The sequence below is a fragment of the Schistocerca americana genome, chromosome 3, assembly GCF_021461395.2.
Source record: "Schistocerca americana isolate TAMUIC-IGC-003095 chromosome 3, iqSchAmer2.1, whole genome shotgun sequence".
Lineage (NCBI taxonomy): Eukaryota > Metazoa > Arthropoda > Insecta > Orthoptera > Acrididae > Schistocerca > Schistocerca americana.
This window is the reverse complement of record NC_060121.1, coordinates 206,531,452-206,547,498: the sequence shown is the minus strand read 5'-3', so window position 1 is coordinate 206,547,498 and position 16,047 is coordinate 206,531,452. Positions and strand designations below refer to the sequence as shown.

The 16,047-nt window shown below is 40.1% G+C and overlaps 1 protein-coding gene across 1 annotated transcript in view; it reads right to left on the bottom strand.

Moving 5' to 3' along the window:
- Positions 1–16,047, bottom strand: part of LOC124605976 (integrin beta-PS-like) — a 183,033-nt gene that overhangs the window by 36,057 nt on the left and 130,929 nt on the right. The window contains exon 8 of the mRNA XM_047137941.1: positions 8,957–9,229. Within this exon, the coding sequence (XP_046993897.1) occupies positions 8,957–9,229 (273 nt within the window). The remainder of the gene's footprint in view (positions 1–8,956; positions 9,230–16,047) is intronic.

Sequence of the window (16,047 nt, the reverse complement as noted above, 5' to 3'; positions counted from 1 at the left end):
TCATTCAGTAATCGCGAAAACATTACGGAGATGATAGATAAACTCCAGTGGAAGACTCTGCAAGAGAGATGCTCAGTAGCTCGGTACGGGCTTTTGTTGAAGTTTCGAGAACATACCTTCACCGAAGAGTCAAGCAGTATATTGCTCCCTCCTATGTATATCTCGTAAAGAGACCATGAGGATAAAATCAGAGAGATTAGAGCCCACACAGAAGCATACCAACAATCCTTCTTTCCACGAACAATACGAGACTGGAATAGAAGGGAGAACCGATAAAGGTACTCAGGGTACCATCCGCCACACACCGTCAGGTGGCTTATGGAGTGTGGATGTAGATGTAGATGTAGATGATAATATTTATCTATCAAAATCAACCAGATGGCTCCATGGAATGGGCCTACAAAATCTACATGCATCTGATCCCAAAGCTGGATAGGCATAGGGTATGGCTGATAGGTTTGGTGCCGACTGCTGTGACTGACAACCCTGACATTTTTGAGCCACTCACACAATGTCCTCATCTATATTTGGCCAATATACATATTACGAAAAGGAAAGTTGCTACTCACCATATAGTGGAGATGCTGAGTTGCAGATAGGCACAACAAAAAGAATGTCACAAATAAACTTTCAGCCACACACTCACACTCACACACACACACGCACACACACACAATGCAACTCACACACACATTACTGCAGTCTCTGGCAACTGAAGCCACACTATGAGAAGCAGCACCAGCGCATGATGGGAGTGGTGACTGTGTGGGGGTAAGGAGGAGGCTGGGGTGGGGAGGAGGCGGGATAGTAGGGTGTGGGACAGTGAAGTTCTGCTGGGGAGTGCACAGGGATGAGGTGGAGAGAGAGTAGAGCAGCTGTGTGCAGTTGGGAGATTGGACGGAGGGCAGGGGAGAGTTGGGGGGGAGGGGGAATTGGAAAAAAGAGAAGTACACTACTGGCCATTAAAATTGCTACACCAAGAAGAAATGCAGATGATAAACGGGTATTCATTGGACAAATATATTACACTAGAACTGACATGTGATTACATTTTCGCGCAATTTGGGTGCATAGATCCTGAGAAATCAGTACCCAGAACAACCACGTCTGGCTGTAATAAAGGCCTTGATATGCCTGGGCATTGAGTCAAACAGAGCTTGGATGGCGTGTACACCACTGACCAGATGTTTTCAATTGGTGAGAAATCTGGAGAATGTGCTGGTCAGGGTAGCAGTCAAACATTTTCTGTATCCAGAAAGGCCTGTACAGGACCTGCAACATGCGGTTGTGCATTATCCTGCTGAAATGTAGGGCTTCGCAGGGATTGAATGAAGGGCAGAGCCACGGTTTGTAACACATCTGAAATGTAATGTCCACTGTTCAAAGTGCCGTCAATGAGAACAAGAGGTGACTGAGATGTGTAACCAGTGGCACCCCATACCATCATGCCAGGTGATACACCAGTATGGTGATGATGAATACACACTTCCAATGTGCATTCACCGCGCTGTTGCCAAACACGGATGCAACCATCATGATGCTGCAAACAGAACCTGGATTCATCCGAAAAAATGATATTTTGCCATTCGTGCACCCAGATTCGTCGTTGAGTACACCATTGCAGGCGCTCCTGTCTGTGATGCAGCGTCAAGGGTAACCACAGTCATGGTCTCTGAGCTGATAGTCCATGCTGCTGCAAACGTCATCAAACTGTTCGTGCAGATGGTTGTTGTCGTGCAAATGTCCCCATCTGTTGACTCAGGGATCGAGACGTGGCTGCATGATTCGTTACAGCCATGATGCCTGTCACCTTGACTGCTAGTGATAAGAGGCCATTGGGATCCAGCACGGCGTTCCGATTACCCTCCTGAACCCACCGATTCCATATTCTGCTAACAGTCATTGGATCTTGACCAACGCAAGCAGCGATGTCGCGATACGATAAACCACAATTGTGATAGGCTACAATCTGACCTTTATCAAAGTCGGAATTGTGATGATACACATTTCTCCTCCTTACACGAGGCATCACAACAACGTTTCACCAGGCAATGCCTGTCAACTGCTGTTTGTGTATGAGAAATTGCTTGGAAACGTTCCTCATGTCAGCATGTTGTAGGTGTTGCCACCAGTGCCAACCTTGTGTGAATGCTCTGAAAAGCTAATCATTTGCATATCACAGCATCTTCTTCCTTTCAGTTAAATTTCATGTCTGTAGCATGTCATCTTTGTGGTGTAGCAATTTTAATGGCCAGTAGTATAAAACGACTGTAGGCGATGGTGGAAGGAGAGCTTGTAGTGGTGGAATGGGAACAGGGAACGGGGTGGATGGGTGAGAACAAAGACTAATGAAATTTGAGGCCAGGAGGGTTAGGGGAACCCAGGATAAATCTCAGGGAAAGTCCCCAACTGCGCAATTAAGAGAAGCTGGTGTTGGTGGGAAGGATCCATATGGCACAGGCTGTAATGCAGTCATTGAAATGAAGGATGTCATGTTGGGCAGTGTGCTCAGCAACAGGGTGGTCCACCTGTTTCTTGGCCACAGTTTATTGGTGGTCATTAATCCACACAGACAGCTTGTTGGTTATCATGCCCACATAGAATGCAGCAGAGTGGTTGCAGCTTAGCTTGTAGATCAAATGACTGATTTCACAGGTAGCCCTGCTATTCATGGGATAGGTGATGTTTGTGACTGGACAGGAGTACATGGTGGTGGGAAGATGTATGGGACAGGTCTTGCATCTAGGTCTATTACAGCGACAGTCTTTTTGTTGTGTCTCCTTGCAACTCAGTATCTCTGCTATATAGTACATAGCAACTTTCCTTTTCTTAAAATTTTTACATTCCATCCTGGATTTTCCATTGTTTGATCAATACACATATTGTTAGACAATATTCTTCATTCTGGAAATGTCCCAGTGGAAGTGATGCAGGAGTTGCAACATACCAAGTGCAGAACCTCCTGAGTCACCTACTCAACCCTGGCAGTCATCATGTTTTAGCAACAGGATGCATTTGGAAAGAGTAAGGGCCTGTTGTCATAGAAAAGAAACAAGAGCTAAATTCCACAAAAGCTGCTGAAGGAAGTGCTTGCAGTCAGCCAATTTGTATGATTGGTGAATAGTGGATCCTTATGTGTGGCTGCTCCAGAATGTCTTACTGTGAATCAGTCTGGAACCAGACAGTCTCCTCCTTATCAAATTAATGATCCAGACTCAAAGGGAATCCTGACAGCACATTAGCATTTGTGTGCTAAGCTGATATATGATAATTAATTGAATACTGGTTATTTGAAAAGAAAAGTACCCACCATTGTAACTCCTGAGATATTCACTCATGAAACTCTGACGTTCGGCCAAATATGGACAACAATGACCTATTCTCTGAGACCAGATGAAATTTTTTACCATACAGAACTTCTGGATATCAAAAGTAAGTGCCAATTCCTCCTTCTCTATCTGTGAATAATTTTTGTTGGGGTGTGGTCAACATCTTAGAAATGAATGTGAAAGGCTGTTCCAAGCTATGTGGGTACGTATGCAACAGGATGGCCCCTGCGATGTATGGTGATACATCAGTGACTGACAGTTGGAAAATGCGGCTGATATAAGGTTATGCATGGAGCAGTTTTGAGACATTGCTTCAGCTTACAAATGCTTGTTGACAATCTGTGGACCACTGGGAAGGGATCACTTTCCTACACAGTTAATTCAATGCATGGGCTATCATCACAATTTTGGGGGAATACATTGGGCATATATGTAACCTCACACATAAAAACTAGCAAATCCTTTAATATTTTGGTAATGGTATATGGGAGATACCTACCACATTCTCTGACTTTGATTCAAGGCAATCCAGGCTAATGGCATATCCTGCACAATTAATAGAATGCTGAAAGAAGGAGCATTTGGATAAATAGCACTTAAACCTGGCTTTCAAAAGAACTGAAAATATTTGCTGGAGATTCAATATATACTCCTCTTGGCTTTTTCTTGTCACTACTATTAGGGTGGTGCATAAGTTCATAGCATTTTTCCGTAAGTTTAATGAAGACAACAGATGCACATAACAGAGGCTTTAGTCATTAATAATATATTCTCCTTCACTATTTGCAACAGTCTACCAACATTGGGGTAACTTTTCAATTCTGTGACTGTAGAAATCACGTGGTTTTGAGGCAAAGAACTCATTGAGCCATGTTTGGAGTGCATTTTCATCTGGAAAGAAGTTCCTTGAAGTTTGTTTGATTAAAAAAAAATACCTGGGGGCACATGATTAGATGAATAATGTGGGTGCAGAATGATTTCCCAACCCAACTCCTGTATAGTGTTTTTTGTCAGTGTAGCAGAATATGGGTGGGTGGCACACGTGTCTTTGTACAGGTAGTTGCTTTTTTTTTTGGCTCAACCATTCCTTTCTTTTCCTTATGTTCACCAAAAAGCACCATTTCTTGTCATCAGTAACAATAAAGAATAGGCATGGTTGGTGGAATGATCACAGTTAATCACTTTTACCAGTTCTCGAATACACTGATGTGGATCATTATGGATTAATGTATTTAAACAATCGTCATCAAACCCCAAAGGTCTTCCTGAACATGGAGGGTCATTAATGTCAAAATGATCCTCCTCAGAATGAGAAGACCATTTTCTTGCCATGCTCTGTCTAATGACAATATCCTTGCAAATGACACAAATGATTCCAGTGGCTCCACTGTTGCCACCCCTCGACTAAACTCAAACAGCAGACTATGTTGGAAATTTTCTGATTTTTACACTTGTTTTTCCATTTTCTAGTGTCCACATCTCCACTAACTATCTCCAAATGACAAAATGGAAACTCAAATAGCAAAAGTGAACTAAAAATAAAAAATGACAATTGAGAAATAAACCTATATCAACCTTGATACCAACATGCAAAACAAAAATTCTATGAACTTAAGTATCAACCTAATATATTACCCAGATAACAGAGACATTATGGAATGTTGGCAATAGTTTGTTCTAGAAACTTCAGGAAGATTGCTGGTGCACTTGGAATACTGAAAGGTTACCTGTTATATTAATGGAGGTCATAAGGAGTATCTAACACTAGAATAGCTTTAGAAGCCTCATTCAAATGCAGTTGAAAATAATATTCTGAAAGCTGAATCTTAGAGTAATACTCACCCCTGCCAAATTTGAAAATAAATCATTAGGATGTGGAAGGGGACATGAGTGGATAATCGCCCACAAAGGCATAATGCACCACCTGCTGTGTTAACAATAAGTAAAAGGTGATGCCCAACTGCTATGAGGAATCTGGGACAGCACTTATAACTACTCTAAGTGATAAGTTCTACTCTGACTTCATCCTGAAAGGCCAAAGATATTGGCTGGGTTCTGAAAAATTTTACCATTACCGACTGTTTTAGTGCAAAGTGGGCAGAAAAATTAAAGCCTGTAGAAAATAAGGGGGCATATTGGAGACACAAAGGATCCACATCTACAAATGTTGGATAGAAAACCCAGAAACTATATATGTATTGAAGCCAAAACTATTTTTCTGCCAAGGGTTCTGCCACTACAAAGAAGGATTCTGATAACTTGCTTTTACATTAATTCCACAACTACCCAGCCTAGTATCAGAAATTCAGGATGAACATAACTCAACAGCTTAGCTGCTACTTGTTTTAAGGCTGGAGACCCCAATCAGAGACACATAGGCTGATTAATAATTAGACTGAGTTCCCCACATAAAAAAGGAATAAAATTGGAATATGATAAACCATTGCTAACAGAGTAAGGTGGCACTGTCCTGCCACTGAATTTGTGAAGTTTATTTTCACTGCCGCACTTGACTGATGATGACTTGGTCAGCTCTGACAAACACTGTTATGTGATACTGACAAAAACATCGTTAATAGACATCATTGTTATGTAGGAAATTATATATAGCATGTAAAGAAAAGCCATCAGGACAACTGGGCTGTTCACAAAAAATGTTGCTGAGACTGAGTGCAAAAACTGTCATGATGCAGTGCTTGTTGCCTGACCAGTCAAGCAGGGCTGCTTCATTTCTACCCGGACTGCATGAGACATTTGCATTTTGTCATCTGGCGGACTAGATCATGTCGCATTTGCCATTTAAGATGACAGTTCTGATATATCATATTCTGTGGAAAAGGTAGCCTGAACTGCTTGTGAAATCTTGAGGGCCTAGGCAATAAGCAAAACGTCAGCTAAAGAAGTGATATCACTGTCTTAATGCTACTGCAAAAACTTTTGCTAATATGACCAGTACTTCACATATTAATTTTTCTTCATACAATTTTTGCAAGAACACACAAACTTTCATTTTCTACTCAGGTCCTGCAAGGTCCACGAGCCATTATATGTAACTGTCTGATGTTGCCTTACAATGTTGGAGGAACTCTTAAGTGAGTAGCCATCATATACATTTTTGTTGCAAAATGTTCACTTAAAAGTTAGTTAATAGTGGGTAAGGGCAGTATTGATAGTTCAAACAAAGGGTCCAGTTTTTGCACAGGATTATAAGCCTGTGGGTTTGTACATAATAAAAAATTTCACTGTCTCTCAGGGCACTTCATGTCACTGACCTGTAAAAGAAGTGCTAAACACTTCCCAGCCCTCTTGAGCTACATTAAAAGGCTGGAAATCCTGGACTGCCAGGTACTATTATAACCATGGTGGAGTTGTCAGCTTCTGGATGAGTTTGTGCTATTGATTAAGCTGTTGTGTCCAAAGCTAAGAAAACTGCTTGTCCATCTTGGTTGTAACACTCAGCAAAGTGGCCTGGTAAGTCCTATTCTGAGACACAGTGGACTGTAGTTCCAAAGAACCCTAACTCCAACTATTGTGTGCCTTCTATTTCTTCAACAGAAGGTCTTTGAACACCAATGAAGAACAGATAAACCACAGGATATAACAGATCCTGATTCTTTTTGGACTAAAGAGAAATGAGGACTTTTGGAGACAGATACCTGTTGGGTATTATTTAGATACACTGCATATTCCTGAATAACTAAAATGTTAGTGCTGGAGAACATTGTAAGTCAGTCTGGTAAGTCAGTCCAGTTGGGAACCATTCAAAAGTGTATCATTGTGTCAATGCATGCACACACCATTAGTTAACTCATGGAATGCATGACCTGCATTCACATGGAGACAGCACCATGTTAGGAAAATAAACGTATTTGTGTGCAAGCCAAATATTCAAGTCCAAATGTCCAGAAAATAGCCAAGTACTGCAAAGTTGAGATAAATAAGTTCACTGGAGAGCACATAGAACTCATCAGCGAACTGAGACAACTGACACTGAGATGGTCTGCAGCGGTCCTTAAATCTACTTCTATTGTTTATCAACCTGGCCTGGTGTCAGCACATGTGCCACTCCGCACCACACCTAGTGATCTCACTGCATATATCTATAATTGCATCAACTGATCCATCAATATATCTGGCAGGTTTACAAGGATTGCAGTTCCATTTGTATGCTGTGGCAAACATTAAAATGACTGATTTGGCTTACAAAATGACTCGACTTTGTCTATTACAGAAATAAATATGTAATGCTCTTTGATTCTTCAGGCAGTTTAGATAACTTTGAAAGATGAGAGACTAATCATTAACCATTTTTATGGCTGCATTGTGGTTATTTTCCATTTCATTTGGGAAATTATCCATCAACATTTGTTTTCCAGAAACAATATACTGGAGGCCACAAACCCTCTTGTTTCCAGAAGGGACACTGAAAGAAAAAGCAATATGAATGGTAAACCATTATAATTTCATTGAATTTTTTTAATGGTTGATTACAAATTCTCTACTAAGCTAGTGCTCATGATGTTTAAACAAAGTGATGGAAAACACTGGAAAGGTAGCTTCCTGCAGTCTTAAAAACTGATGAGCTTGGTTACTTTAGATATCACATTGATATTATCTATCTTCCCAACATTTTAATGATTAATTATGAATGACAGAGTAGGTTGCACAGTGGCTAGCCCATTGGAATCAGCACTTGGGAGGATGATGCTTCAAACATGTGTCCGGCCATCCTGATTTAGATTTTCCGTTACTTCCCTAAATTGCTTCAGGCAAATGCTGGGACAGTTCCTTTGAAAGTATATGGCCGAATTCCTTCCCCATCCTTCCAAATCTGATGGGACTGGTGACCTCGCCGTTTGCTCTCTTCCCCACAACCAACCAACCAGTTATGAATGATTTATTGTTACATGTACAGCCACAGTGCATGTTTTTTGTAATCCTGTTGCACAGTTATATAAAAATGTCTGGAAGACAGGTCAATGGTCCAGTCTGCCTGTTCTTTTCACTTATGAAGTGGTACTATTATTATACAGCATTATGATCCATCACTTTCTGTTTAAAAATGAAACATATATTTTCAAGTTTCTAGCTTTTTACCACAATTCATGTAAATTATGAAGTGATACTAATAATCTTTGCAAAAGACCATTCTATAAATGGATTAAGTGATAATAGATTATGGCCAAAAGGACATAACTCAGTGAGAGCCAGAGGAAGGCAGCTGCCCCTCCCCCCCTCCCTCCCCTGCTTTTCCTCATCCTCTGGATAAAAGCACCTTTGTAATCTGGGGTTGCATTCTGCCCCACAAACAAAAATACATATCAGTTCAGCATCACTTAAAAGAAAACTTGAACGTGTAGTTGTTACTAACTAGTAGAAAATGCACCCAGAGGCATTTGTTGTGAGATGTCAAAACTATTTCATCATTCACCATGAAACTAACATGAGTTGCCATCTTCTAATCAGATCCTAAGTACGGTCTTGTGGTTATGTACTGATGGACTTGTTGTTTCCAACTATGTTATCTACTATGTTATAAATTTCTTGATGTGCTCCTCTAGCATGATATGTAAACTCTATACCACTGCATATAGAGCTGTACGATAAGAATTTAAAGTCACACTTACCTTACTGCAAGGACAGTCAGTGAACACTTGTAAATCCACTGCAATGCTGTCCCTTATACCAACTGCCATTATATGAAAATTTTCTTTCCACATTAAATCATTCAAATTTGGTGGGTCTTTCACAATAATTTCTGCTGTCACATTGATTATATCACCACTCTTCAGCATTGATATTTTATTACCTTCTGACACACTTCCATCTGGTCCTTTGGGATAGTATGTTACAGATACATATTCTGCATCATCTTTCAGTTCAACAGATGCAGAAATTTCCTAAAATTGATGGAAATATCATTGTTACTGAAAAATAAGTTAATTTATTTGTTATCTAGTAAATATCTTATTGAGAATGTCTGTCATCTTTGACATAGTTACTACTTGCTACTATAAACTGGTTGTAGGCTTTCTGTTTAAGACATATCGGGAATTTACTTCAGAATACAGTGTTCAGTTTCTCAAACAAACTCCAATGCATTTTTACCTGCCTGTTTTCATAATGTATAATTCTGATAGTGTCATTATTAGTCTTTTCTAGTCTCCTATTGCCATACTGATAGTACATCAGTTTGTTGAAGAATCAATAGAACACTGAAGAAACTACAGTAATATAGGAAATCAAGGAGAGGAAGGTTGATAAATTGTTAGAACAAGAGGTATATGACAGTTTTAAATGAAGCATTAGGCAACAATTGAGTGAAACAGAGGAAAAGAACAGATTAGAAAATGAATTGGTAACTTCGAGAGATGAAACATTTAGGGGATCAGAGGATCAAATAGGTCAAAAGACATAGCCCAGTAGAAATCCTTTGACAAAACATGAGGTATTGAATTTAACTGATAAAAGAAGGAAACATAAACTTACAGAAAATAAGGCAAGCAAGAGGCAACACAGATATCTAAAAAATGAGATTGGCAGAAAGTCCAAAACTGAAAATCAAAAATGGCTAGAGGCAAAGTGTAAAATGGCAAAGCAGGAATGGTTAGAAGTGAAATGCAGAACTGTAGAAGTATGTGTGACGATAGGAAATAGATATGCCACATAGAGGAAAATTAAAGAAATCTTTGGAGAAAACAGAAGCACTTTTATGAATATTAAGAGCTCTTGTGCTAAGTAAATGCTAAGCAAATGGGGAAAGGCTAAAAGGGAAGAGAAATATATAGAAGGGCTATACAAGGTAAAAAAGCTGAAGACAATATTATGGGAACGGGAAGTAGATGAAGATGAGAGGGAAGATATCAGATACTGCGAGAAGAATCTGACAAAGCAGAGAAAAACCTAAGTCAATAGTAGGCACCTAGAGTCAATGACACTCCATTAGAACTATTGAGATCTGTGGGAGAGCCACTCATGACAAAACTATTCTCCTCAATATGTAAAATATTTGAGATGGGAAATACTGCAAAAAGAATTTAGTAGTACAAATTTCAAAGAAGGCAGGTACTGGCCAGAGCAAACATTACAGAACCACCAGTTTAAAATAACAGTTGCAGAATACTGACACAAATTATGAAGAGAAAGATTTTGACAGTTCTGACCAGAATACACACTTCTAAATTCAAAAAATACAGTGTTGAAGGATGTGAAAGGGAATCAGTAACTGAGAAAGTAGTAAGACAGTACTGCAGCCTGTCCTTGATTATACTCAGCCTCTACATTTACCAAGCAATAAAGGAAACCGAGGAGATATTTGGAAAGAGAATTAAAGTTCATGGGAAAGAAACTAAACCTGGAGGTTTGTCAGTAATATTGCAGTTGTGTTAGAGATGGGTGTGGCCATGTATGGAAGTGAGCCATGGATGATAAACAGTTCAGACAAGAAGAGAATAGAAGCTTTTGAAATGTGGTGCTATAAAGCACGGCAGAAAATTAGAGGGATAGAGCGAACAGCTAATGAAGAAGTACTGAAGCAAATCAACAAAAAAAGAAGTCTGTGGTACAGCTTGACTAAAAGAAAGGATTATTTGATAGGACCCATCCTGAGGCATCAAGGTAGCCAATTTGGTAATGGCGGGAAGTGGGCACACACGTGTGTGTGTGTGTGTGTGTGTGTGTGTGTGTGTGTGTGTATGTGTGTGTGTGTGTGTGTGTGTGTGTGTGTGTGAAACCGGGGTGGTGGAGGGGGTGGGGGGAAGAATATAAGAATTGTAGAGAGAGATCAAGGCATGATAACAGTACACAGGTTAAAATGGATGCAGATTGTAATAGCTACACAGAGATGTAGAGGCTTTCATAGCATAAATTGATGTGAAGGGCTGCTACAAATCAGTCTTCAGGCTGAAGACAAGAGCAATGTAAATAACAAGGCTACATCCTCTGTTTGAGCAAGAAAGTGAGAAGTTCGTAATAAGAAAGGAGATAGGCAAGGTGATTACATTTAAACAAAACTAATTAATCTTCAGGCCTATTGTCATACTTAGTCTGTCCTTGAGACAACATTAGCCATGCGTGGCTGTGTGTGTGTGTGTGTGTGTGTGTGTGTGTGTGTGTGTGTTTGTTTGTGTTTGTGTGTGTGTGTGAGAGAGAGAGAGAGATATGTGTGCGTGTCTTGTTTAGAACTGATACAGGACTTAGTCTGACAGCTAAAAAGCATCGAAGCCTTTTTTCAGTGTACCTGTCTGGCACTTAATGCCTCCTCTATGTAGTGAGTAGGATTATTTTTTATTATATTACAAACAATGGAAAATCTGGAGTGACATAATGACAACAACATGAATTAGGATAGATTGCTGTTCACCACATAGGTGAGACAGGCTTGTTTAAAAGTAGACTGATGAGTATTACTCAGCTTTTTGACACAATCAGATGAACACACACACACACACACACACACACACACACACACACACACACACACAGAGATGTCACTGTTGTCTAGAGGCTGTGTATAATACTATTACTTAAGTAATGTCGTTATATGGCTGAAGTAGAACTTCTATTTGGGTGATGTTTATGAAAATTGTACTGTTCACACTATCGAAAAAAGATGCGTTAATTATAAATGACATTCAATTTTGAAACCTCAAAACTACTGTAAACATTTAGTTACACTGTCCTGTGTATGTCATTTGAAGATTAAGAATATTTTTTACATCTGTGATACTGTGCTAGCTAACATTTGTCCTGATATGATGTTGAACTGTTGGAGTAAATTCGAAAAATAAGGAAATGAAAGCAACCTATGTCTAAGAAGATGAAACTTATGGATCAAACTTGCAAAGGACTATCAAATCAAATGTAGCTGTGTCAGTTGTGGAAGACAATATTCAGCAGCTTAGTATTAATTTATATGTAAGAGTATTGTAATGAACTTTCAATTCACATAATTTCTTATATAATGACTTCTTGAAAATTATGTTCATTTTCTTTTTTTCTATAATAGTACTGCAACCACATCAGGATGCTAGCAGAATGACACTTACAAATACAAATTACAACATGTTGTGTGGAATTCTGGGGGATGGGAGGGGAGCTGTCCTGTAATATAATTATGGTGCCCAACAGTCATTAAAGATTCCAAACTATATTATATTCCAGGCAACCACAGCTGCTGAAAGCCATGATATTAGGAAGAACTCTGCTTACAACTGGTAAAATTGTTGTTTATTAAAACATGATCGGTTTTGCAGCTTCAAGCCACATCATCAGGTGAACCTACATGGTAAAAACCAAAATAAGATGTGCCTTATTCTTTAAAATTTGCATGCATCTAAAAAGAAAAAAGGAAATATTTTATAGTGAGCAGATGCTAATTTTTTTTAAAAAAGAAAGAGGCCAGACTGGCAATAAAGAATTGTCACTGCTAACATGATTAGTCATGGCAACCTCAAGTTTCTATGTGGAAGGAAACACACTGGTAAGACACTGCTATCTGATTCTTTTCACACAGGTGTCACGACTAATCATGTTAGCAGTGACAATTCTTTATTGCCATCTGGCCTCTTTTTCTTTAAAAAAATTTAGCAGCTGCTCACTATAAAATATTTTCTTTTCTCTTTGTAGATGCAGGAAAATTTTAAAGAATGGGGCACATCTTCATTACCTTTCACTCTCCATAGTACTGATGATATTCTCTGAATAGAAAATTTTGGCTAGGAGCAATGGATATGGATATTATCTTTCAATGCTGTGAGTATATTTTAGACAGTCCTTTACTAATTTTAATATCCACAAAATGTGGTGACACCATACTTTCCTTTCTACCACGTAGTTTCACCTGATGATGCAGCTTGAAGCTATGAAAACACTTGTGTTTTAATAAACAACAATTTTACCTGCTGTAAGCAGAGTTCTTTCTAACATCATTAAAGATTTCTGAGGAATGAGATACTGAATTTGTCATTAGATGGTCGTTGTTCTGCCAATCTAATTAAATTTTTTCACTCTACAGTTCTCAGTAGTAGATGCACTTGACAAGGCAGATTAGTGTGAAAAACTTTCCTAGTTTTCGTATTTCTAATGTGTATATGTAATTTTATGACAGTTTATACTATAATTTATTGCAGTTATAGATTCTATAATTTTATTCAAAAAATCATATATTATGATGTTCCCTTGGCAGTCCTTACAGCCCAGCCACCAACCAACAGTGGTGCATTGTAGGTTGCTGCCTGTCCATTATGCCAGCAATGCAATCGTGTGGGATACAAGTGCGGCAGACTCCATGGTACCCGGTGGTGATACACTCACTGTATGCAGTGCTGGTTCCATAAGTCATGTGCCATCACCAAAGTTTAACAGTACCTTTCCACTAAACAGCTTTATGGAATGTTACCTGCTCACTCTCAAGGAATCAACACCAGGAGTTCACAGTTCATGCTTCTCTATGCTTAATGTCCACCACACCAAGTGGTTCCTCAATTATAATTCCTATACCAAGCATGCAGTACACTTCAGGCCTTATGCTGGCCATGCCAGAGGCACTCCAATTGCTGTGTTCCATGCTGTTTTCAAACCGCCAAGTCATAGTGAGTGAATCAACGATGAACATTCCTAGGTACATTAGTGACACACTACTAGGACAGACCAGTGCAATGCCAATTACTACAGCTAGCATAATGAAGATGGCTTGTACCTTCTAAGAAACTGTTACTATATTTGTACAGAAGACTAATAATATTTCATTGTTCTCTTGCTACCTACCTGGGCACATTCATTAGTTAATAGCGTGCATCACTCAGTATGGGACACATCATATTATATAGAAATATGGAATTATGTTAGCAACAATGGTCAAAGCACATGTACACACACACACACACACACACACACACACACACACACACACACACACACACACATGCACACACGCACACACACACAGACACACACACACACACACACACACACACACACACACACACACACACACACACACACTGACAGATAAAAGATAGCAATACAAAGGAGTTGTGAGACATACACAAAAGTTGTTAGGTGTCTCTACAAAAGATGTTGCCTATCAAAATTTCATGCTGGTTGCATAAGAGTGGCACTAGTAGTGTCACTATGAGACTACTTTAAATACATGCTGTAACAGTTGTGAGTGGTAGTTACCTCTGAGATTGGACATAGTGAGGTGATGTTAGTCAAGAATCCCTTCAAGGTGACACAGCTGCCATCATCAACACTTCACTGAGTTTGAATGAGGCCATGTAATAGGACTACGAGAAGCTGGATGTTCTTTCTGTGATACTGCAGAAAGACTTGGCAGGAATGTAGACATTGTACATGATTGCTGGCAGCAGTGGTCAAGAGAAAGTATGCTTGGAAGAAGACCGCAGTCTGAGCAGCTACATGGTACTACAAAGAAGAAAGACCACCATGTTCAGCAAATGGCTCTGGCGCACTATACTGCATCTGCAGCAGCAGCAGCAATTTGAGCAGCAGTTTGCACCAGAGTGACACAACAAAGTGTTACAAATTGAAACTTCCTGGCAGATTAAAACTGTGTGCCAGACGGAGACTCGAACTCAGGACCTTTGTCTTTTGTGGGCAAGTACTCTACCAACAGGAGCTACCCAAGCATGACTCACACCCCGACCTCACAGCTTTACTTCTCCCAGTACCTTGTCTCCTACCTTCCAAACTTTACAGAAGCTCTCCCGCGAACCTTGAAGAACTAGCACTCCTGAAAGAAAGGATATTGCGGAGACATGGCTTAGCCACAGCCTGGGGGATGTTACCAGAATGAGATTTTACTCTGCAGCGGAGTATGCACTGATATGAGACTTCCTGGCAAATTAAAACTGTGTGCAGGACCGAGAATTGAACTTGGGACCTTTGCCTTTCGCGGGCAAGTGCTCTACCAACTGAGCTACCCAAGCACGACTCACGCCTCGTCCTCACAGCTTTACTTCTGCCAGTACCTCATCTCCTACCTTCCAAACTTTACAGAAGCTCTCCTGCAAACCTTGCAGAACTAGCACTCCTGAAAGAAAGGATATTGCAGAGACATGGCTTAGCCACAGCTTAGGGGATGTTTTCAGAATGAGATTTTCACTCTGCAGCGGAGTGTGCGCTGATATGAAACTTCCTGGCTAAGCCATGTCTCCGCAATATCCTTTCTTTCAGGAGTGCTAGTTCTGCCTACGAAAGGCAAAGGTCCCAAGTTCGTGTCTCGGTCCGGCACATAGTTTTAATCTGCCAGGAAGTTTCATATCAGCGCACACTCTGCTGCAGAGTGAAAATCTCACTCTGTTACAAATTGGTTACTTCAAGGACAGCTATGAGCCACATGCCCTGTAGCGAGCATCCCATTGACCCCAAACCACTGCTATTTCCGAATTCAGTGCCATAAAGCAAGAGCACATTGGAAGGCAGGGTGGAGATCTGTTGTATTTTCTGATTAAAGGTGGTTCTGCCACAGTGCCACCAATGGTCGTGTGTTGATTAGGAGGGGGTCAGTTGAGGGCCTACAACCAACCTCTCTGCATGTTAGACACACTGCACCTACACCTGAAGTTACGGTCTGGGGTGTGATTGCGTATGACAGCAGAATCCTTATAGAAAATCTGTATGTCAATCTGGTGATTCAACCTGTTCTGCTGCCATTCCTGAATAGCATTCCAGGGGTGTTTTCCAACAGGATAAT